This window comes from Callospermophilus lateralis, chromosome 10, assembly GCF_048772815.1.
Source record: "Callospermophilus lateralis isolate mCalLat2 chromosome 10, mCalLat2.hap1, whole genome shotgun sequence".
In the NCBI taxonomy this organism is placed as follows: Eukaryota; Metazoa; Chordata; class Mammalia; order Rodentia; family Sciuridae; genus Callospermophilus; species Callospermophilus lateralis.
In genome coordinates this window covers 53,186,104-53,210,585 of record NC_135314.1, presented here as the reverse complement: position 1 = coordinate 53,210,585, position 24,482 = coordinate 53,186,104, and the positions used below count along the sequence as shown (strand labels likewise).

Sequence of the window (24,482 nt, the reverse complement as noted above, 5' to 3'; positions counted from 1 at the left end):
ACTAACAAATTAACTAGAATTGTTTTATTTTAGATTCAAAAAGCATATACATCAAAGCTGCATCCACCCCTAGAACAGAATCAGAAATGGGCTCAGAATACATTTTTTTACTCAATTAAATTTATTTATTTATTTTACTAAATTAAAAAAATGTGTTACTAAAGTAAGCAGGGAAAGCAAAAGGAAGGAAAATATAAAGACAGCTAATAGTTTTTAAACTCAGATGAAGACTGAAACTTTTATTAATTGCACGACATGGTTATAATTTTATTTAATTCACAAAAAACGTCCTTATGAGGTAGAGTTTACAGATGAATAAACTACTATTCAGGAAGGTCAGGAAACCTGCCTATGGGTCATATGAAATAAATTATTGAACTTAAATTCAAACCTTGTATTTCTCTGAATTCAAAAATCAATGCAAAAGTAGACTAGCTTTTTTGTACAAAACATTATACTATAAATTATTTTAAAATGCAGAAAAACAGGTTATGTGATTCATAGGCAGCTCCGTTATCCTAATAAATATCAGGGATCCTTTAAGGGATGCTACTTAATATGAACATTAGATAATATGATGGTTAATTACGGTTATGAACTTGACTGGATTGTGAAATGCCCAGAAAATTGGTAAAGCACATTTCTGGGTATGTCTGTGAGGGTGTTTCCAGAGATGGATGACTGGCATGTGGGTCAGCAAACCAAGAGGGAAAGATCTCCCTCTGAATGTGGACTGCACCAATCTAACAGGCTAGGGACTGAGTGAAACAAAAAACAAAAAGGGAAATCTTGCCTGTCCATATGCTCAATTCTTCTTGGTTGGGTACATTTTTTTGCTGCTGCTATCATCTGGGAACATAAAACTCCAGGTTCTTTAGCTTCTGAATGTGAAACTCACACCAGCAACTCTCGAGGGAACTTTCATGCCTCAGTCTCAGACTGGGGCTCTAAGATTGGCCCCTCTTATTCTGAGGTGTGCAGTTTCTTGGATTGAGCTATTGGTTTCCTCAGTTTTTCAGCTTGTAGACAGCCATTGTGGAATTATCCAGAGTGTAATCATGTAAACCAAAATCTAATAAATCCCCTCTTATATATGCATTCTATTGATTTTGTTCCTCTAGAGAATCCTAATAGATAATATCATTAAATTACAACTTCTGACATACTTAGCTTTAAGATGTGTAAGCTTGTAAACTGACTATGTATCCTACAATGTCATTGGACTGGATTTTCCTTCAGATCTTAAGACAATGCTATGGTTTAGATATGCTTTAAGTGTGAACCCAAGTTGGAAGCTTGGTCCCTGGTATAGCAATGTTGAGACACAGTGGAACCTTTTAAAGGTGGGTCTTACAGCAAGGTAATCACATCATCAAAGGCACATCTGAAAGAGACCTGAGTTCTCCTGGGACCAAGGCTGGTTAGTTCATTCTGAGAGCAAGAGCAAAACTGACCCCTCTGTCTTTTTCTTTCACCATGTGATCTCTTCTGACACTATGATGCTATCCACCATGAGGCCCTTGCCAGAGTTAAGCAGAAGCTGGCTCTGGTCAGTTCTTAGATCAGTTCTCTGGAAGTTCCTGGACCTCCAACACTGTGAAATAAATAAATCTCTTTTCATAATACACTGCTCAACCTCTGATATTTTATTATAGCAATGGAAAATGGTCTAAGACAGACAAGAAGGTCAAAAACTTAGCAGGGCATATTGATAGCACATGCTTGTAGGTCCAGCAACTTGGAAGACTAAGGCAAGGAGGATCACAAGTTCAAGTTCAGCCAGGGCCATTTGGTGAGACTCTGTTTCACAATTTTTTAAAAAAGGGGAAGGGGGTGGAATTGGAATGTAGCTCAGTGGTAGTATATTTGCTGAGCATGAACAAGGCCCTGAGTTCAACCCCCCATATCACAAAAACAAATACATTAATTAATTAATTAATAATGGGAAGAGATGAGGACTATTTTTCTAAATCTTTCTCATGCTCCCTGACCTACCTTTTGCTATTTCCTGAAATTTTTATTCATTTTCTTGGGGGAAATTCACTGTAATTTAAAAAACTGTTTAGTAAAAGCTTAATAAAATGTTTTCATATTATGATCATCATTTTACCTCTCACCCACCCCAAATAATTCCTAAAAAGTAATATAAAATTTTTCAATTAAAAACGTTTTTAAGGGGGAAGAAATGTTATACCAAGTATTATTTTTTCTATACATCCACAAGCAAACCAATAAGACTTCCAATGGAAAGTGGTAATTATGAAGATTTTAAGATACTGGTTCTCCAAAACTAGAACTTTAAAATTTAGATAAATTCTTTACTTTGTAAACTGTCAAAATTAATTAATGTCTTGAACCTGTTATAGAAATTGTACTGACACATAAATAAATTTTATTGACATATGTTTATATACATTTTATTGATATATAACTATCATAACATTTTCTGTATTTTAAGGCAGTCATCAAACTTTAGCATTTAACCCTTGACTTGAAGGGCTTATTAAAACACAGGCTAAGCTGGGGTTGTGGCTCAGTGGTGGAGTGCTTGCCTAGTATGTGTGAGGCACTGGTGTTCAATTCTCAGCACCATATAGAAATAAATAAAATAAAGGTCCATTGATAACTAAAAAAAATATTAAAAACAAAACACAGGCTGCAGTCAGGTATGAGGCACATACCTGTAGTCCCAACTATTCCTGAAGTTGAGGCAGGCCTTGAACTCAGGAGTTCCAGGCCAGCCTGGATAGCATAGTGAGACCCTGTCTCAAAAAACAAAGAAAGAAAACAAAAACCCCAGATTGCTAGGGTCCTGACCCTGGAATTTCTGATAATCACAGATCTGGGGCGAGACCAAATAACATATACTTCTAACAATTTCCCAAGTGATGTTGTTGTTATTGATCTAGCAACCACCTTTTGAGAACAGTGTTCTGCAGTAATCTGTTATGCCCAAAAGAACTGTATATTGGTAGAACAAGCTTAGGATGTATAGTCTTAAGACAATGATTCGAATGTTGGCAACTAAGAACAACAGCTTTACTTTTCTTTTTTCCTTCCTGATAAACTAAATAATTGGTTTCTGTTATTACCTCTGGGAGTTTCTGTGTTTGCTCCCACTTAGAAACTGTACTAAGAAGTTTTAACACAGTATAACTATGAAACTGCAACTGTACTATAGCTGTATGGTACAATAACATTTCTTATTCCAGAAAACATATATAAATATAAAAATAAGTTATACCTTTGATATGTACTTGAATGATGATAATGCAACAAGTTAAGGAAAATGAAAAGTTACGAGTTATGTTAGCTTTCATCACTATGACAAATCCTAAAGATTATACTAGAAAGTCATGCATATGTAACATAAATATTCTTTTGTTTAAAGAATAAAAATAAATCTTGGGTGAAATTGGCTTCAATTAATCTGTTGGATACACAAAGAAAATCAGACTAACTATTCTAGGTAAACTAGTAAAGTTAAATTCAAGAGCCTTTTAAAATATGGATTCACAAATTTGAGATTTACTGAAAATGAGTAATCAAAAGTTGGCATTGAACTGTTGGTATTTGTAAAAATTTTTTGGTAGCCCTTTAAAATATAGTTTGGTTAACATGTCATATAAAACATAACTATATTGGATATGAAAAAGCTGGAAAACAAGACATAAATGAATATTTAAAAAAAAAAGAATTTGGTCAAATGAGAATTAAAAACTGACCACATTAATGACTTTGAAAGGCTCCTGCTCTTTGATATGAAATGATCAATGCTGTTCCTGATATTATTCTCTAGCATCAGTTGTCATATGAAATTATATAAAAGAAAATCGTTTTACTCTAGGAATGCAATTTTCATATTTTTAGTAGCAATTTTGTAATGGGGAAAGAGGCCTGCCAAATATGGTTTAGTCAGTGACACATGAGCATGGGACACAACAGGTATAGTCACTTGTAAACATCTTGCCTCTCTAAGACTCTTAAGGATCCTGTAAAGAGAAGATAACATAAAGGGTGAAAAATTAATACCTATTATGAAAAATTTCTCTTCTGTGGAGAAAAAAAAAGGATAATCAAAATGTAGACTCCACAGAAAATATCTTTAAGTTCTGTTGTTCATTATCTTATGTTAGAAAATAAGGAAGTGGGGGCTGAGGATGTGGCTCAACCGGTAGCGTGCTCGCCTGGCATCCATGCGGCCGGGGTTTGATCCTCAGTACCACATACAAACAAAGATGTTGTGTCCGCCAAAAACTAAAAAGTAAATACTAAAAAATTCTGTCTCTCTCTCTCTCTCTCTCTCTCTCTCTCTCTCAAAAAAAAAAAAAAAAAAGGAAGTGTTTACAAACTGCAAGAACTATAAATAGTAAAATTAACAAAACTTGTGATGGGCACTGATTTGACCAGAAGGATGTTTAGTTACTGGTTTTACTAAACAATGTTTTCACAAGCAAGATGAGCAACTGAGCAAGTAATAAATAGTCTTCTAAAAGTGATGTTAGAAACAAAGTCACTATATGAGAAGCAGAACCTTGCTTCTGATATAATAATTTTGGTAGAAAGCACAATTACTAAGATAGAAGTGGGGACAAGATAATTCAAAAAAGACTGAGTTCTGGATTCAAGTTGGGATTTCTGCACTATAGCTCCTTTTTTTCTGCACAACTTAGGCAAGGGTCCAGCTGAGCCAAGGCACAGTCCAAAAGGACTTGCTAACATCACATTTAACTCTAGCTATATACACATCCAGGATGTACTCAGCACATCATATTCTAGGAGCAAGGTATCTGGTGTCATAACTTTTTTTTTTGCCTTCAGCATCCCCAAAGTGGGTCCTTTGTTTTTTTAAATAGAGAGGTGTTATTTCTTAGCACAATAAAAGTCATATACTCAATTTGGTCACCCCATGTTGTACTGGGTCAGATTAACTGGGGTCAACTATATACTTAATTCCAAGATTATCTGGGAGGGGGGTGGGGAAGCAAGTTTAATTACCTGTGAGTAATATTTTTCTTAATATTTTTTAGTTGTCAATGGAACTTTGGTTATTTATATGAGGTGCTGAGAATCAAACCCAGTACCTCACACATGCTAGGCAAATGCTCTACCACTGAGCCACCACCCCAGCCCCACTTGTGAATAATATAATGGAATTCAATCAGAACATTCTCAAAGATAATACTAGTGAATATGCTTTCTTTTGGTGTCAAAAACTCGTATTCAGATCATTTTTAATTGGTGTCATAATATAAGAGTCAGTCCCTTAAAATATGACCATTGGCAATAGAACAATTTCTAGGTAACTTTAAAGCCTTGGTAATGAAGTGATGGTTCTTGACCACTTGTACCTAGAACCATCAGGCTGCTTGCTAAAAATATAGCTTAATGAACTCAACACTAGAGCTTCTGATTCAGACTCTCCAGGAGTCAGAATCAGGATTGCACATTTGTTTAAATAGACAAGAGTTGTTTCTCAACACAATAAAAGTCATATATTCAAAATGGTCACCTTATGTTATATTCAGTTAGATTAATGGAGTGAACTGTTTACCTAATTCAGAGACTCTGGGGGAAAAAAGGAACTTCAATTCCTGATTAACTTATAGCAGTGTTTCTCAAGCTATAATGCAAATGCAGATTCTAATTCTGGGATGATGTCTCAAATATTGCATTTCTTACATGATTCTGTGAATTCCTATATAGCGTGCCACAGAACCAAATATAAAATAATTAGTATCTTCCTAAATAAATTTTAATGAAAAGTAAGAAAGTCTAAGGAATTATTTCTCAAGTGGTGGTTCTTGACCACCTATACCTAGAACCATCAGGCAGCTTGTTAAAAATGTAGTTTAAGGGATCCAACATCAGATCTTCTGATTTAGACTCTCCAAGGGTCAGATCTAAGACTGCACAATTTTTTAAAGTGCCACAGGTGATTTTATGCTTACTAAAGTTTGAGGCTACAGTTTGTCACTTGATGATAAGATTGTCAGAGCTGGGTGGGGGGGTGTCCTGGGGTTGTGGTTCAGTGACATGTGTGGCCCTGGGTTCGATCCTCAGCTCCACATAAACATAAATAAATAAAATAAAGGTATTGTGTCCAACTACAACTAAAAAAAAAAAAATAGATTGTCAGAGCTGGGCATGGTAGTACACACCTGTAATTCCAGCAACCTGGGAGGCTACGGCAGGAGGATCACAAGTTCGAGGCCAGTCTAGCCATTTAGCAAGGCTCTGAGTAACTTAATGACACCCTGTTGTAGCGCATTGGCAAAATACCCCTGGGTTTAATCCCAGTACCCAAAAAGATTGTCAGAAACAACAAATTTACTAGGCTAAAAAACACAAAAACAAAATAAATAAACAAAAAAACACCATGTTATCAGGATTCTCTTAAACAACTGAGGGTTACATAATTATTAAAGTTGTAAACATTGAATAAACATACAAAGCCTACTTCGTTAAAAAAAAGGTTTAAAATTTTGCAAAGACCTAGAAACTGTCATACTGCCACTGGTTATATTTTAGGGAACTGATTTTGATTTTCTATAACAACAATTAAAGAAGGTCTGAATACCTAAGAAAAGCAAAAAGAAGCATAGTCACTAGTATTATCTTTAAGAATGTCCTGAATGAATTCCACACTATCATTAAAGTCCCAGGGATCCCCCATTAAACCTAATTACACAGAAATCAGCTATTATCAATTCCAAAGTTCAGAGAGCCTCTGAACAGCCTCTTAATCATTTCCTTTTTCCTTTCTTATTCATCCATCCATCCATCCATTCATTCAACAACACTCAAGGGTTGTATGCTCAGTACATTGGAAGAGGGATTAATTTTTAAGAACATACAACCTACCAAGACTGAATCATAAACAAACAGAAATTTTGAACAGATTGATAAAGAGTAAGAAGACTGAATCAATAACAAAAACTCTCCCATCAAAGAAAAGTCTAGGACCTGATAGTTTCACTTTTGAATTCTAAGATGCATTTAAAAACTATCTTCTTAAACTCTTTTAAAAAAAATTTGAAGAGAATCGAAACTTCCAAACTCATTTTGGAAGGTCAACATGATCCTATCAATCCAGAAAAGGGCACAAGAAAAAAAAAATACGCTAAAATCTCTGATGAATATAGTTGCAAAAATCCTCAACAAAATACTAGCAAAATGAATTCAACAGCATATTAAAATGAAAATTCACTCATCAAGTGGGATTTACACTTGTGATGCAAGAATGGCTTAGCCCAAGAAAACTATAAAATGCTGTTGAAAGAAATTGAAGAGGACCAAAAAATGAAGATATTCCTTGTTTATGGTTTGGAATAATAGTCAAAATGTCCATATCATCCAAAGCAATCTTTAGATTCAATGCAACCTCCGTCAAAATTCCAATGACATGTTTTTACAGAAATGAAAAAGTAGTCCTAAAAAGCTTATATTATCACAAAAGACCCTAAATAGCCAAAGCAACCTTGAACAAAAAGAACGAATGTAGAGAAAGACATCATATACTATGAAGCTATAATAAATCAAAACATTATGGCAGCAGCATAAAAACAGACACATAGATCAAAAGAACAGAATAAAAAGCTCATAAATCCACATATTTTTTGGTCAATTGATTTTTGGGAAAGCTTCCCAGAATGTACTGGAGGAAAGACACTATCTTTAACAAATGGTCTTAAGAAAATTGTATGCAGAACAATGAAATTAGATCCTTATCTTAAACCATATACAAAAACCAACTCAAAATGGCTTAAAAACTTAAATGTAAGACCTGAAACTGTAAAACTACTATACGGAAACAGGGAAAACATTGGTCTGGATTGATTTTTTGTCTAAGACCCCCCCCCAAAAGGCAATAAAAATGATTATACCAAACTAAAAAGCTTCTACATAGCAAAGAAAACAATCAATGACCTAGAGAATGGGAGAGAATATTTACAAACCATACACCTGTTAAAATGGCTATTATCAAAAAGACAAAAGCTAACATATGTTGGTAAGATGTGGAGAAGATGTAACCCTTGTACACTATTGGTGGGAATGTAAATTAATATAGCCATTACGGAAACAACATAGAGGTTCCTCATTATTTAAAAAACAGAACTACCCATATCATCCAACAATTCCACTATTGGGTATATACCCCAAAGACAGAAAAAATGGAAGAGATACCAGCATTTCCATGTTCACTGCAATATTCACAATAGCCAAGATATGGAATCAACCTAAGCATCCCTCAATGATGAACGGATAAAGAAAATGTGATATATTCATTCAGACATACATACACACAAACTCTTTCTCTCTTTTTTTTTAAAAAAAAAATTTATGTGATGCTAATAAAACCCAGTGCCTCACACATGCTAGGCAAGCGCTCTGCCACCAAGCTATAGCCCCAGCCCACTCTTTCTCTTTAGCCTTAAAAAAAAAAAAAAAAAAAAGAAAGAAAGAAAGAAATCCTGTATTTACAACATGGATGAACTTGGAGGACATTATGTTAAGTGCCATATAACTAACTTGATTTAGCCACTCCACAATGTATACATATAAAGACATAATTTTGTACAACACAAATACACACACACACACACACACACACACACACATATGTAATTTTTATTTCTCAATTAAAACAAACACCAAAAGGCAGCAGGTACTGTACAATAAAGAGATAAGGCAGAACCTGTTAGGTGGAATCCTAAAATTCCATCCCTCTGTAAATTTCTCATCTGCTATGGTTTGAATGTTTGTCTCCGTCCAAACTCATGTTGAAATTTAGGTATCACTGTAACAGCATTATGAGATGAGACCTTTAAGAGGTGCATGCTATGATGTAGGAAGAAGAATCTTGTCAGAAGCAACCCTCTTAGTCGCTGTCTTCCTGAACCATGAGTCAATTATAATTAACCCAGATTGTGGTATTCTGTTATGGCAGTATGAAATGGAGTAAGACACCATCCTAACACCTGATCTGTGAATTTAAATATGGCATATCATTCTCCAATTATCTTCTTTGTGGGAAGGTATTTTTGCGTATTTTGCAACTGAAATTAAGTTTATTAATCAGCTGACCTTGGATTTAACCAAAAGAGAGATACTCTGAGATGGGGATATAACTTAGAGGTAGAGTGCTTGCCCAGCATATATGAGGCCCTGGGCTCAATCTTCACTACCAAAAGATAGAAAAAGAGAGAAAGAATGAGAGAGAATGAATATGGATAACCCCAAATTCATCACAAGCCCCTGGACAGTAGCAGACAAGGAAGTCAAAGATACTGAAAGCATGAGAAGGAATTGACATATCACGGCTAACTTGAATATAGAGAGGGTCATGTAGTATGGAATGCAAATGTCCTCCAGAATCTTAAAGTGGCATGAAGCTACAATTAGCAAGGAAATTGGAACCTCAGTCATAACCACAAGGATGTGAATTATGCCAAAACTTGAATGAGCTTGAAAGCAAACTCTTACTTCAAACCTCCACAAATAAAAGCCCAACCTGCCAACATTGATTTTGGCCTTGTGAGACTGATTAATTTAGCTTAGTCTAGACTTCTAACCTATACAACTATAAAGTGGGTGTTGTCTTAAGCTGCTAAATTTTCAGTAACTTTTTTTTTAGTACTTAGGATTGAACTGAGGGCCTTGGGCATACCAGATAAGTGCGCTACCAATCTTTTGCCTCTTTTAAAAATATTTAGTTGCCCAGACTGGCCTCAAAACTACAAGCCTCCTGCCTCAACCTTCTTGAGATTACAGATGTGTGCCACCACACCTGCTAAATTTTTGGTAATTTTTTTTTAAATACAGCAATAGAAGGCTAATATATTTCCTACAAGGAAATACCACAAAAGACAATATTGTTCATGACAATAGAGAAGTAAGCACAGGGAATTAATGAAGCAAGAAAAGAAGTGCCTAACTGAGGAAGAACGGATGGTAGCAAGATGAGGGAAAAGGAAAAAAGTCAAAAAGAAGAGTTGCTATGAGAAATATATAAGTTAAGAATGTAGAAGTTAGCTGGGCTCAGTGGCACATGCCTGTAATCCCACCAGCTTGGAAGGCTGAGGCAGGAGGATCGTGAATTCAAAGCCAGCCTCAGAAACTTAGCAAGGCTCTAAGCTACTCAGTGAGATCCCGTTTCTAAATAAAATATAAAAAGGGCTACGGATGTGGCTCAGTGGTTAAGTGCCCCTAGATTCAATACCCAGTACCAAAAAAAAAAAAAAAGAAAAGAAAAAAGAAAAGTAGAAGTTAGCCTAAACAAGCAGAACATAAATGAAGAAAACTGAGTAAATCATAAATGCACAGTTCAATTTTACAAAAAATAAAAGATGAACAACCATGCAATCACCACATTGCTTAAGGCATAAAACACTTCTAGTGATTCAGAAATATATCCTGACCCTTAATTGACAGAACTCTTTCCCAATTATAACTTTCCCCTTCTCCCATGAAGTAACCACTTATTTTTAAGGTAATCACTCCTTGCTTTTCTTTATTTTAGAATTTGTGTTTTTTCCTGTTTTTGAACTTGATTTGAATATATTTGTATTCATATATATGAAAACATATATTGTGTCACACTTCATTTGCTCAACATTGTTTCTTATGATTCATCCATGTAATTGTATGCAATTGTAACTCACTCATTTTCACTGCTGTGAAATCATATAAATAGGTATACCACAATTAATTTATCCACTTTTTTGATGAATCACCTGAATTGTTTTTATTTTGTCAAATATAAGAAATGCTCTAAATGTTCTTATACACATATCCTGGCATATATATATATATATATATATATATATATATATATATATACACACACACATACACACACACACACACACACACACACGTACACAAATTTCTTTGGGGTATATATGTCAGAGTAGAATTTCTGGGCCATAGAATATATGCTTTTTAAAAACTGTTCTAAATAGTGCCTAATTATTTTCAAAATCAATTTACCAGTTCATACTCCCATCAGCATTGTATAGGTGTCCCCACTGTTTTACATTCTTCCTAGTACTTGTATTATCAGCTTTTAAAATAGCACCTCAGTGTGGATTTATTTTCCATTCCTTTAATTACTAGTGGTTGAGCACTTTGGAATTCTCTTTAGTTCTACCATTTCAAGTGTTTCCTCAATTTTCTATTTGGTTATCTTTTTCTTGTCTGAATAAATTCTACATATGCTCTGCATATTTATTTGCTATATTTATTGGAAATAAGTCCTCTCTTTCATTGTAACTTATTTTCACTGTCTATGATGTTCAAATCATTTTCTAAAACCTCTTGTAGCCTGGCATCATGGTGTACACCGTAATCTCAGGGATTTGAGAATCTGAGACAGAAGGACCACACGATAGAGGCCAGCCTGTGCAATGTAGTGAGACTTTGTTTCAAAACAAAAAATAAAAAGGCTTGAGAATGCTGCTCCGTGGTAAAGTGCCTGTGGGTTCGATCCCTAGTATCCAGGGGAAGAAAAACCACCACCACCACCACCAACAACAACAAAAACACCTGTTTTTAATGGAAAAACCTATAATCAAGTTTTTGTAAAAAAAAAAAAAAAAAAAAAGTTTAAATAAACCAATTTAAATCCTTGGTTTAAGACTCTTCAGAAAACAAAAACCTGGACATTTAGAATAGCAAAGAAGAAAGTTAAAAATGAGTAAGGAAATACCTTAAAATTTTAGGACTAGTTTATGATTCTAAAATTAGCAGCATTATATTTGATACCCCTGGCTTCATCAGGATTTCAAAATAATATTCCTTTGTGTGAATGACTACATTTACCAAACATTTTTTTCCAAGTATGACTGGAATAACTCATAAATGAAATGGGAATAATAAATTTATATGCTACTATACTACTTTAAAGTATTTGATGTTATGAGATAGCATTAACCATCAGCTCCTTAAGACAGGCACTGTAAAAAGTATTGGAACTTAAGAAATTCTTGGCTCTGATGCTGTTGCCATTCTTCTTAGTCTCAACATGAATTCTGTGGTCCCAATAACTCATCTTTCTCACCTTTCCTAAAGGCATCCATCCTACTATTTATACTTCCTATTTAAAAAATAATTAAAGTACAACTAAGTCTGGATTTCCCAAAAATTTAAATTTCAATCTTATTTCAGTTTTATACTCAATAGCCATGATCTCCCTGCCCTGCCTGTGACCTTGTCTTTTTTTTTATAAAGCACACATATGTGTGTGCATGAAACTTAAGTAACACAAGTCTTTTACCTCTTAAGTCTCTTTCCCATTGTTTCAATATCAGAAACAATGAGGCAGAAGAGAAAGAAAGCATGGGGATGAGAATATAGATACATATAGAGAGATATAGATGCTTCATTTTAAATGTAAATGGTAGACACAGTTGTAAAATGAGTCATAAGAATTATAAATGTTACACTTTCTGAAGTGTATTCTTAGTATCCCATATTTGGCTTCTGAATGCACATTTCCATAAAGGCTTGGTTAGAACAGTACTTCTGAAACTGAGGTATGCAATGAAAGTAGATTATGGAAAAACAAAAAGAATAATCACTATAGCAAATTACTTCTTTTGGTCATCCCTAATGGTTAGTTTAAAACCATAGATTTATATTAAAACAAGCATAAAAATTTGGAATGAAGTTCTTAAAACAAAACAAAACCCAAGCCTCTAAATTGCAAGTTTCTTATACAGCAACTTCAATCACTGTAGCCCAGATCTCCATGGCAGGAGTACTTCAATAAAGTTTTTTTTATCATTTTCTCCCCTCTCCACCACACTCCCTCTTTCTTTAATTTGGGGGGGAATGGTTACCAGAGATTGAACTCAGGTGCACTCAACTACTAGGCCACATCCCCAGCCGTATTTTTTTTTTTAATATTTTTTTTTAGTTGTAGATGGTGCTGAGGATCAAACCCTGTGCCTCACATGTGCAAGGCAAGCACTCTACATACAGCCCCAAGCCTTATTTTGTATTTTGTTTGGTGACAGGGTTTCACTGAGTTGCTTAGTGCCAAGCCATTACTAAGGCTGGCTTTGAACTCACAATCCTCCTGCCTCAGCCTCCAGAGCTACTGGTATTACAGATGTCCGCCACAAAGCCCAGCTCCTCTCTCTTTATAGAGACGTGCAGGAGATCATGGCTGTCAAATATAAAGAATTATGAAATAGGAGTTAGGCTGACTATCATGTTCAAAAACAAGTGTTTGTGGGTAGCCTGTAAACATAGCCAGGCTTTAATATTTAACACTTTCCATGAGGAAATGCTTTTGACCTCTGCTTGTAAGTTAAGTTTGCATAAGTTTTTAAAATTGCCTATTATTTGTTCAAACAATTCCAATTCTGGGAATTTACTCGTTGGCAATAATAAGAGATATAAGAAAAGAGTTATATAAAAGGATACTCAAAGTGTTATTTTATAAAAATGCAAAATAAGAAATAGCCTAAATGCCCAAAGAAGTATGATTTATAAAATAAATAATACAGAAGCAAATTTCATTTCTATTCAAGACATTATGTCTCAATATCTGCCACTACACCCTCAGTCCCCAACTTTTTAATTGTAAATAAAATTTTTTTTAGAAGTGATCCCACTATATTGCTCATAATGGCTTCAAACTCCTGGGCTCAAGTGGTCATCCTCCTGACTCAGCCCTCCAAATAGCTAGGACAACAGATGTATGCCACTGCACCTGAAGCCAAAAATTTTTACTAATAGCACATATAGCTAGTGAATATCACACTGGAAAACACAGTCCTAGAATAATTTATAGTATATGTATTGTGACTGATATAAAGTAGACAACAATGAGGATCCAAGAAGAACCCATATTTCCACTTAAGACCTGGCACTCCAGTGCATATTTCCAGGAATTACAAAACCATAATTTTGTGAGTTCCAGATTGCATCCTTGAAAAATTAAATGGTATTTTAATATCATCATCTTCTTACCTAAGAAACAAGTATTTATTTCATAAAGTCTCAATCCTTATGACTTTTAATAATACTGCATTACTTCAGCATACCCCGTACATCTAAATTTGTTTTCTTTAGTGTGTGTGTAATCTTACTTAGGTCTCCTTCCCCAACCCCATCCTATGCTCAACCATATACTTTCTCACAATGCTGAGTGCTTGGTTTCTTGTTTTTTCTATCTTCCACTCAAAAGAGATTTCTTAGAGCTTCAATTATGACTCCTGCTTGCCTTCTGTGAAACAGTATACCACCTCACTACAAAACCTAAGCACATCATTTGAGAATGCTTCTTTTACATAAAATAACTTAGATGGTTTTTAGGCTTTATGATTCTATAAGTCTAGAACAAGTCTGGTTATGGAATCTCATTTCTGTTTTTTTCATCAGGTTAAAAAATTAGCCTTATAAATGCTGGCAATTGGCTTTTCTATTCTTTCCACTTTTCCTTCAAGAATCTTAAAAATTCTGTGATTCTTGAATTTATTGATGTAGCCCTACTGTACTCCAAAACTTCAGATTTACATTTCTATTTGCTGCACATGATTAACTAGAGGTGTTATCAACCCTTTAAAGATATCACAGAAATCTATGATTCAAACTTCTTTGACAGTTTGACTTGTGTTCAAAACCACAAGTATCTGTATTAGAATCCTCATTCTATCACTTATTAGCTATGAGATCTTGATTAAATTACTTAATCTCCTGAGTTTCAACATTTTTAGGGATGAAAAACAGTACTTACAACTCATATGGTTGCTATAACTTCATGAGAAATACTTACATCTTAACACAATATCTGAAATATATTAAGAGCTTGTTATAGTTTGGATTTGAAATGTCTCCTGCATGGAAGGATTGGTCCCCACTCCGGGTGTTACCAAGAAATGGTGGAACCTTTAGGAGGTGGGAATTGGTAGAAGAAAGTTAAGTTATTGAAGGTGCCCTTAAAGAGAAATTGGGACTTCAGCCCCTTCTTGTTTCTCTGCTTTCTGGCCACCATGTGATAAACATTTGTGATAAACCATGGGATAAACTCCTCTGCCACATGCTCCAGTCAGGATGCACTATGCCACCATAGGCCCAAAGCAACAGATCAAGGGACCATAGTCAAAAACCAAATCAAACCTTTCCTCTTTATTTATTTATTTTTATTTGTTTGCTTGTTTATGTGTGGTGCTAGAGATTGAACCCAGAGCCTCATATATGCTAGGCAAATACTCTATGACTGAGCTACATGCCCAGCCCAACCTTTTTATCTTTTAAGAATATTATCTCGGGGCTGGGGATGTGGCTCAAGCAGTAGGGCGCTCGCCTGGCATGCGTGTGGCCTGGGTTCGATCCTCAGCACCACATACAAAAAAACCAAAAAATGTTTCGGTGTGTCCACTGAAAACTAAAAAATAAATATTAGAAAAACTCTCTCTCTCTTTAAAAAAAAAAGAATATTATCTCAAATATTTTGTCACAGAACAAGAAAGCTGACCAACACAAAGCTCAGAGTTAGCTTCAATTAGCAACAGCATTACCAGATTTAATGGTTCAGATATTTTTTAAGTAAACTCAATCAGCATTTGTACATTTTCATTGTCCATAATGAACTATTTTCATTCCCTTGTAGATTTCAACTATTTCTGGAGCCAACCAACTTACTAGATTGTTAAATACCCATGAGGCCTCTTCTTATTTTTGCGCCCCCCAATTACTTAGCACAATACCTAATACATAGAAGTTTTGCTAGTAGTTAATTCAAATAATCTTTACACCTACCTATTTCTTTTCAAGATTACTTAAGTTCTTGGTCCTTTCTGTATACCTACAACTGTCAAAGTCCCTTAATCACCAAATATGCACAAATAAATGAATAAATGTTGACCTGTGTCTAAATCTATCATCGATCTAGCTTCTTAGATATGTGAAAGGGTGCTCTTTTATTCTCTGATCCAATAATTTCTTCTGACCAAAATGGCCTCACCACAACATCGAGCAGTCTCACTGTTGGTTTATTTTGTATCAAAGCATTCTACTGAAATTAAGCAGAAAATGGAATTTATTAGCTCACGTAATTTAAAAATCCAAGTATAGCACTAACTTCATGCATGGCTATTGATCCCATTGTTCAAACACTGTCTCTTAGAACATGGCGTTTCTTTTCATCTTTTGGCTTTGCCTTCCTTTTACTGGCAAGCTCGTATTCTATTCTCTCAGCAACTCTAGAGCTCAAAGCATGCCTCTTTCTCAATAGTTCAGAAAAAAAAAAATCAGAATTAACATTCATGTGTACTGATAGAAAAATGTGTTCATCTCTGAACAATCACTGTAGCTAGAGCAATGGACTATACTGATTGGCCAACAGTTAGGACTGAGTCATGTGAATATCCTGTGCCAGGATGAGATTCATGTAACTGAGAGGAGTGGTTCCTCAGGAAAACTGAGTTATTGCTATCAGATGAAAGGGGAATGAATAGTGGATTGGCAAAACTAACTGATGACTCCTATACCCTAAAACTTTTTGCATGCTGTCCACTGAATCTGGAATGGCTTTCCTTCTCATTTCAACCTACCCAAACCCAAGTTATATCTTTTCTGCTCCAAGAACTTTTATGCAGTTTCCTCTAAGATTGATCCTTGATCCTTGTTCACTGGATGCAGTCACCTATTCCCATACACATTTCTCTTTTCCTTGTTTTTTTAAAAAACAAACAGGAGGAGAAACTTTAAGAAAATGTTCCTAATAAGTTATATTCAGGTCCAATTACAAACAGATAAAGTAATATGTTCTGTTTCCTAGGATATGAACTCTTGAAAGACAGCAGCTCTACCATGAATACTCTATACACTACGAAAGAACAGTCTATGAAGCAATTTTGATGTAATTTTACTTAGCTTTAAATTTCCTGCAGTGTCTAAGCAAAATATTTTAGCTAGTATAAATCTGAATTCATCAAGTACATGCAAAAAAGCAAGACTGGATTTTGGAGTTACCTCAAACAAGGCTCCAATCCTGACTAATATTCTCTCCCCTGCTACCCTTTAGCTACAGGTCTTTAAGCAAATTATTTAACATTTCTAAACTTTGGTTTCATTATCTGTAAAAACAGGAAAGTATACCTATTTGCAAATGGAAAGGCTGCTTCACATAATAGAGAAAATAGATGTTCCTGGGTTGAAATTCTACCATTAATACTAGCTATATGACTTTGAGTTAATTTCTCACATGTAAAGTAAGAATAATAATACTTAATTCATGGGCTGTTGAAAGCAATGTGTTCTAAAATACCTAACAGTGAAGCATAAATAGTGAACAACCAAAAAAATGATGTTATCAGCTTTAAATTATGTGTTAGAAGCTTTTTGTTCAAATTACCAAGGTCTGCCAAAGATGTTAGAAGTAAGTCTATAATATACTTTGTAATCTTCTTTTCAAAACTTTTGACCAGATAAAGTATCAATCAAAAATACTGGTTTATATAGAACTATGGTATAAAAGTGTGGATAATAACATGTATAAAAATTCAGAGCACAATGCAGCATTTATAGCACATGCCTGTAATCCCAGCTCCATAGGAGACTAATACAGGATTGACAATTTTCAGACCAGCAAGACTCTGTCTCAAAATAAACTAAAAAGGGTTGGGAATATGTAGTGGTAGAGTGCTTGTCTAGCATGTGTAAGGCCCTGGGTTCAATGCCCAGAACACTTAAAAAAAAAAAAAATCATACCATAGTAACATAAAACTTCCTTGGGATTACATATTAATCTTCACAAACACCCTTCAGTCTTTTGTTAATAAAATATTTCTTAAAAGCTCAACATATTGCTCCTAAAACGATTTAAAAGTAGGTAAGATAATGATCTAGATATACTCCTATAATCAACTTGTTCTTAGATTCAGGTTTAATGTAACACTAAAATGACTCACAACAACATGAAATCACTGTCACATAGTCAGGTCCTCAACAGAATCAAAAAATTTGTGGTCTGAATGACAATTTAGATTCTGTCTGGCAGAACACATACAAAAGACAAGTGACTGCTCACATTTACCTTAGCAAGAAAGTTTAATTTTAATATCATTCACTTAAAAAATACAAATTCAGTACAACTGTTCCAAAAAGAGAGTAAATAAGCAGGCATTTAATTTCTTCCACTTTACACTACGGGAAAAGTTTCTTTGGAAGGATTAATTTCTTGAAGTAGTTTAACAGTTCTGTTTGTTTTTCCAACATGAGTGAATCACATGTAACACTTAACAGTCTTTAATGAGTGCACAAACATAGGAAAGGTGTTAACTGCAAGATTACAAAATAAATAAAACGGAATGAATAAGAGACAAAATACTGCACATTCTCTCACTGCAAAAGCACTACATAAAAATAAGATATTTTAATACATCATGTGTAAGCGATTGTTTTCCTTTGTGTAAAGAATGAATAGACTCAACTTTTAATCTACTCCTTGAGGAAGCTATATTTTAAACACAAGAGAAACATATTACAGAATGCTGAGTACTTCATTCACCAGACATTGTTTCCTACCACTAAAAAAACCAAAAAGACCTAATTTCCTATTTTCTTTTCTGTGTTCAAAAATATGTAGAAAGCAAAGTAATACTTCAAAGTAAAAGGTAATAACAAATATAGGCAATCTATCTTTTCTAAGTAATTTTCTTCCCTTCATTTTCCCCCCTTTTTTCTGGAAGACATGAAGAGTGGAGTTGAAAAGTAATAGGAACTGAAGGGTGGGCTCTAGTTATTTTTACAAGTAATTTTGGCGAGTCAACCAGACCGAGGCGGAGAAAGAAGTTGCGGCTTTTGAGTTCACATTGAACACGCGCACAGACACCCACCCCAAACAACACTTTCAAAAAACGCCAGGGCGGAGATCGTTCCTTAGCTGACAATACAGCGACCAGAGATGACACTCCTGCTACTATAATCTAAGAGGGTGTTGCACTCCCAAGTCTCAGCGAAGTCAATTTGGCACCCCAAATCCGAAAGGGCCTGCAGAAACTGGCGGGCAAAGTTCTACCTCAGCAGTGGCAGCTGGTTTATTTTCTAGGAGAGACTAAAAAGTCATCCATCAATATTCTGGTCCCCTTCCCTGAGAGATGCTGCCGCGCGCCGCCTCGCGCCGAGGTGTCCGGCCCGCAGGCCCAGAGGGCTGGGTGGACTGGGGCAGACGTCTTTCCCCCGTTACCTGGGTCCCTACCGCAAGCCTGTGGGACCAGCTGCTTTAACTACCCCGAACCCCGCCTGAGTGGGAGGGCTTCCCCAGCGCCCGGGTCTCAAGTAGTCAGAGATGCCGCAGCCCCGCTCACCCGCCCGGGTGGTGTCCGTCAGGTCGTGGTTGGCCGCTCCTCGGGGAAACTCCCTCAGTTTCCGGCCGCACAGGCTCAGCACCCCGGTTACTGCCGCTTCCTCCAGAGCTCGATCGAGGGAGCGGCTCCACGAGCCTGGGCCAGGACCGGAGCCCGCCCCGAGGCTCGGGCCGCAGTTAACGACGGAAAGGTTACCACCCGATGCCACTGGGCCAGAGTACTCAGCAGCCGCTGCAACAGCGACCAAGCCCGCGGCCGCCATTTCCCAGCCGACTACTCTGCGGCCGCCCCTCTGCGCATGCGCGAACAGAACTGATGGGTGGGCGGGGACAGGGGCTCCCAGACCCGGGACAATTCCCTTGATAGGCAGAGCTTTGATGCCCCTTCGCTGGGCCGGGCTCCTGCCCCCGCCCATATGGAGATTTTTCAAGGGAAATCAAAACGGAACCCGCAAACCTTCAGTAGCCCCCTACATGGCTCACAGTAGCATATCTAACACATCTCTACAAAAATATCTTTAACGCTCCTCACCAAAACCTTGCCTGCCTCCCTCAGGAGTAGAGGATTAGGATTAAAGATTCTTTCTTAGCACTGTTGCTGCCAGAAACTTGGGGAGTGTGAGTGAACTCTGGATATAATCTAAAACGTTTCTCAACTTGTCATTGTACTAACAGATGATCCAACTAGAGATTTGCGGATTTACTATGTGATTGAGGGAAAAAATTATGTGCTAATTTGGCTCCAAATTCCATCACTCTTGTTGAAAGGGTTATATAAATATCCTCCCTTTTATAAAAGAACTCTTACGAGGACACACAATCGTAATTGTCCTTTAGACAAGATTTTATGGTTGTAAGAGCAAGATGAATAATACTAAAGTCTAAAATGTATGTCTGTTTGGAACCATAACTGAGAAGAGAAATGCTCTGACTATAAATGTGGGAATTAAAGGTAGAACCAAACGCTCAAAATTTGAAACCATTCAAGTAATGTAAAAGTGGAACATATCACTTCATTTTAGACAAATTAGACCTCGCTAATATTGCAATCAGGGTCTAGCATGTTTTTCAGTGTTTTCACTGAAAATACAAGAGCCTGTCAGATTCAGTCATTTTCCTGATTATAATCTAATTTTATTGTGAAATCCAGACATATAAGTGCGTAAGAACAATAAAAAGGAGGGAGGATGAGGTGGGGTAGGAAGGGATCATCTATCGGAGTTCAGAGAAAAGGAATTTGCGTTATGAATAAAATTTTCAATCAATCCTGAAAAATTAAGTAGAATAAGCTAGAAGCTGAGAGCAATATTCCATATTGAAAGATCAGCATAAACACATCTGGCTATGATTTGTGATGGTATATATAGAGAACACTGAAGTCACAGATGGGAAAGTTCATGTCAGAGAGCAAAAGAAAACAAGGTTGTAGAGATCTCACCCATTATTCAAGGCCGAACTCTTAAAAAAAAAAAAAAAAAAAAAAAAAAAAAAACCTTGATTAATACTTCCCTGAATTCCTAAATTCCCATTTGCACTTAGGAATTTTGGCAACTCAGTGCCAAAGTTGATTAGTAACAACTTTGCTCAAAGAATTTTTCTATGAACTCTTAATACTACATTCTAGTGTCTTCAGCAAATTTAATAAATTACTGATGTCTGTTATGTGGGTCAATTCAATGGCAATATATCATACTTAATATGTAAAATTAATGAATGTTTTGGTTTCCATTATACTAGTTTTCCTAAAATTGTTATTTTTAGAGCAGAACTTCATTTTATAATTGAGACTTCAACCATAATGACTGTTTACTCATAGATTCCATATTAATGCTACAATGTTATAGATCAGTTGCCAGATGTTTCTTTCCAAAATGTACCATCATCACCTTCCACATTTACACATTCTGACAAGTTCTTACTAATATGGCCTCATACACACATATCCCTTTATATTTGCAACATACTATGCTAATCCTTAACTGACCAAATTTATAGATTGAGTTTTATCAGACTAGATTTAAGGTCCTTAATATATTAAACTCTAAGCTGTATCTCATACCTCAGAGCTGATGAATAGGAATTAAATAGAAAGGATAAATGGAAAACAGCAGAGACAGAAGATAGGTTATGTACTCACATAGGAGAAAAGTTTGGGAGGGGAGAAAAACTTTTGGTCTTTTTCTTGATACTGAGGCTTGAACCCAGGGGCCCCTTACCACTAAGCCACATCCCCAGCCCTTTAGACAGGGTCACCAAATTGCTATGTAAGTTACTGAGGCTAGTTTTGAGCTTGAGATCCTCCTTGCCTCAGCCTCCCAAGTCTAAGATTACCTAAGTCTATAGGTATTTGAAGACCAAAAGAAAGATCTGTGGGCTTGGCACAATGGCGCACACCTATGATCTCAAGTGACTCTGGAAGCAAGGCAGGGAGATCCCAAGTTGGAGGTTAGCTTCAAAACTTAGTGAAATGTTGCCAAAACATAATAAAAAAGGTGGGTACTGTAGCAAGATGGTAGATCACCCCTGGGTTCCATCCCCAGTACCACAAGGGGAAAAAAAGGACTGTGGATATGGGGAAAAATGAAGATGCTACATATACAATTTGTGAAAACAATTCTAGGTTTAAAAAAAAAAATGCCAGGAAAGATAGATCAAGGGGTAATTTTTGAGATGTTTAAGGACTTGAGGTTTCAACTGGTACCTCAAGAAAATTTAAAATGTAAGTGAATTCTCTCTATTAATTTTCTCCAAAAAGGTGATAGCATTCTATGAGAATATCAGAAATGGAGTCTTGAGAGGGGAAAGGGGAAGGAAAAGAGGGGAAGGGAATCATGAACTGAAATAGATTTCCCTGCATGTATGAGTTAGTCGGAATGAATCCAACTACTACATATAATAACCATTAAGCTCTTAAAAAAAAAAAAAAAAAAAAAAAAAGGAAAAAACAAAAGTAATGGGAATCTTTGTAGGGAGCTCACCAGAATCTGGTGATGAAAAGTGACTAAGATGGTTACAAAAAGGCTGTGAACAAAAGGGCTACAGCGATCTACAGCTTATTCAACTATTGCTCTAGGGGAGAAGCTGAAAAAATAGGCAGTGGGTGTTATTCAGTCTTAACAGTGAACTTCCCTGCTTCATTCATTTCAGCCTGTTTTACAGGCTAAAAGTTAACTCATTCAGTAACAGGAGCAAAGGTTTCACTCAAATCTCATTTGCTCTTTTCAGCTCTGCACCTTACTACATCATGCAGAAATAAGTCTTTTCCTGTCTACTATTCATTAGAAATACATCATGGTTTAAGACATAGAAACACTGGGATTAAAATCTTGGTCTCATTCTTTTTAATGTAACAAATAAGAAGCACTAATAATTGATTTTTTAAAACTATATACAAGAAAATTCAGATTAATATAGCTGGGTGCAATGGCATACACCTGTAATCCCAGTGAATGAGGACGTTGAGGCAGGATTACAAATTCTAAGCAAGCTTCAGCAATTTAATGAGGTCCTAAGAGTAGCTTAGCAAGACCCTGTGTCAAAATAAAAAAATTAAAGAGGACTGAAGATGTGACTCAGTGGTTAAGCACCCAAGTCAATCCCCAGTACCAAAAAAAAAAAAAAAAAAAAGACATACCTTGCTTGTTTAATCAAGCTTTTCAGGTAGTAAATTGACATGGGTGAGAGAAAATATTAGAAATATGTAATTTCCAAGCAAATAATCTTTAAATCCCCACAAATGGTTTACAATAGTAAAATTCTTGTCAAATGCTTGGAGTTCATATTGAAGTGTCATTTGCAAAAAGATTAACGGGGCATAGTGGTGCACCACTTTAATACCCATCACTTGGGAGGCTGAGGCAGGAGGATGGCAAGTTTGAGGCCAGCCTCAGCAATTTAATCAGTCCCTCAGCAACTTAGGAAGATTCTGTCTCAAAATAAAATTTAAAAAGAGCTGGGGATATAACTCAGTGGTAAAGCACTCCTAAGTTCAATCCCTAGTACCTGTCAACCCCCGCACCTCCCAAAAATAACAACAAAGTCTAACTCCTATGTCCAAAAGAACTCTTTAAAGGTAAGTTTAAATCATATGCTTGGTTGTTGCTGTTGTTTTTTTTTTTTTTAAATAGTGACCAAAAAAAAAAAAAAAGTCATGGAATTCTGGTAAAAGGTTTGATCAGGAAAGAAGATATCGTTGCCTGCATCTGGAATGTATGGAATTCATTCTCTATAGTGCCAAGTGAGCTAGTTTCCTTATTACCACTTTGTAGGAAAAAAAAAAAAAAAAAAGAAGAAAATAAGCAAAAATTAGCCTGAAATTGCATATACTAAGTGAATTACAAAGCTATTGTCTGCAACTTACAATAAGCCTATCTAACAAAAACAGAAGTGTTTTATGGTTTGCTTCCAATTAAAATTGTGGTGAAGTTTATGCATGTTTAAAAAAAATACATAGTGTCTGATTAGAAAGAACACTGACCTTTTCTAATAAGTCTCCCTAACTCAAACACCAAAGTAATGAAGTACTGGTCAACACTGGTATAGGAGGTTTACTTACCATGTTACAAATGCTAAAATGTGGCTATAACCAATTCTTAGATAGCTGACAAGCCTTATAACACTCTACTTTCGGTGGCTATTCAATTCACAGAAGCAGTTTATTATAAACTGAGAATTCTAAGATCTGAGGCTCAACACAATTGCTGCATTCTATGGAATATATTGGGTCTCACTTTATTAAGATGTAAAAGGAAGAATTAAAACTGGGTGATCGCTAAAGGTTCATTGTAAGTAATCTGATTTCCTTCTTTGAATTACTCCTGGATACCTCCTTTGGAGGCTATGAATGAAATAGTCAAAAGGAGTTAAAAGGAAGCCAATAGAAGAGACTAGACTGATTTGCCAATTTAGCTGATAGGTAACTTTTCAGTTCCTAAAAGTTATAAATGTAAATAAAAGTTCTTCACAAATGAGCTGGTAGTTAACACTTCAAATTCTAAAAACTATATATGTAAATAATTACTACAAAGTTGTTTGTAATATAACACAATCTAAAAACCACAATTCAATCTTCATAGCTAAGAATAAATCATGTGAAACCTGTTACATTTTATTTGTTAAAAATGAACAGCTTCAGAATAGATCTAAATGTAACTTTTCCAAA

General features: G+C 35.7%; 1 protein-coding gene across 11 annotated transcripts in view; it reads right to left on the bottom strand.

The window, feature by feature from the left end:
* The window catches only part of Lrch3 (leucine rich repeats and calponin homology domain containing 3), a 165,863-nt gene extending 146,279 nt beyond the window's left edge, over nucleotides 1-19,584 (bottom strand). For all 11 annotated transcript variants that reach the window (XR_013092533.1, XM_076868930.1, XM_076868935.1 and 8 more), the window contains exon 1: nucleotides 19,323-19,584. Coding sequence is in view for 10 of the 11 variants with exons in the window: in XM_076868930.1 (XP_076725045.1) it covers nucleotides 19,323-19,584 (262 nt within the window). In the remaining variant the exon portion in view is untranslated. The remainder of the gene's footprint in view (nucleotides 1-19,322) is intronic.
* Nucleotides 19,585-24,482: the final 4,898 nt, after the last annotated feature.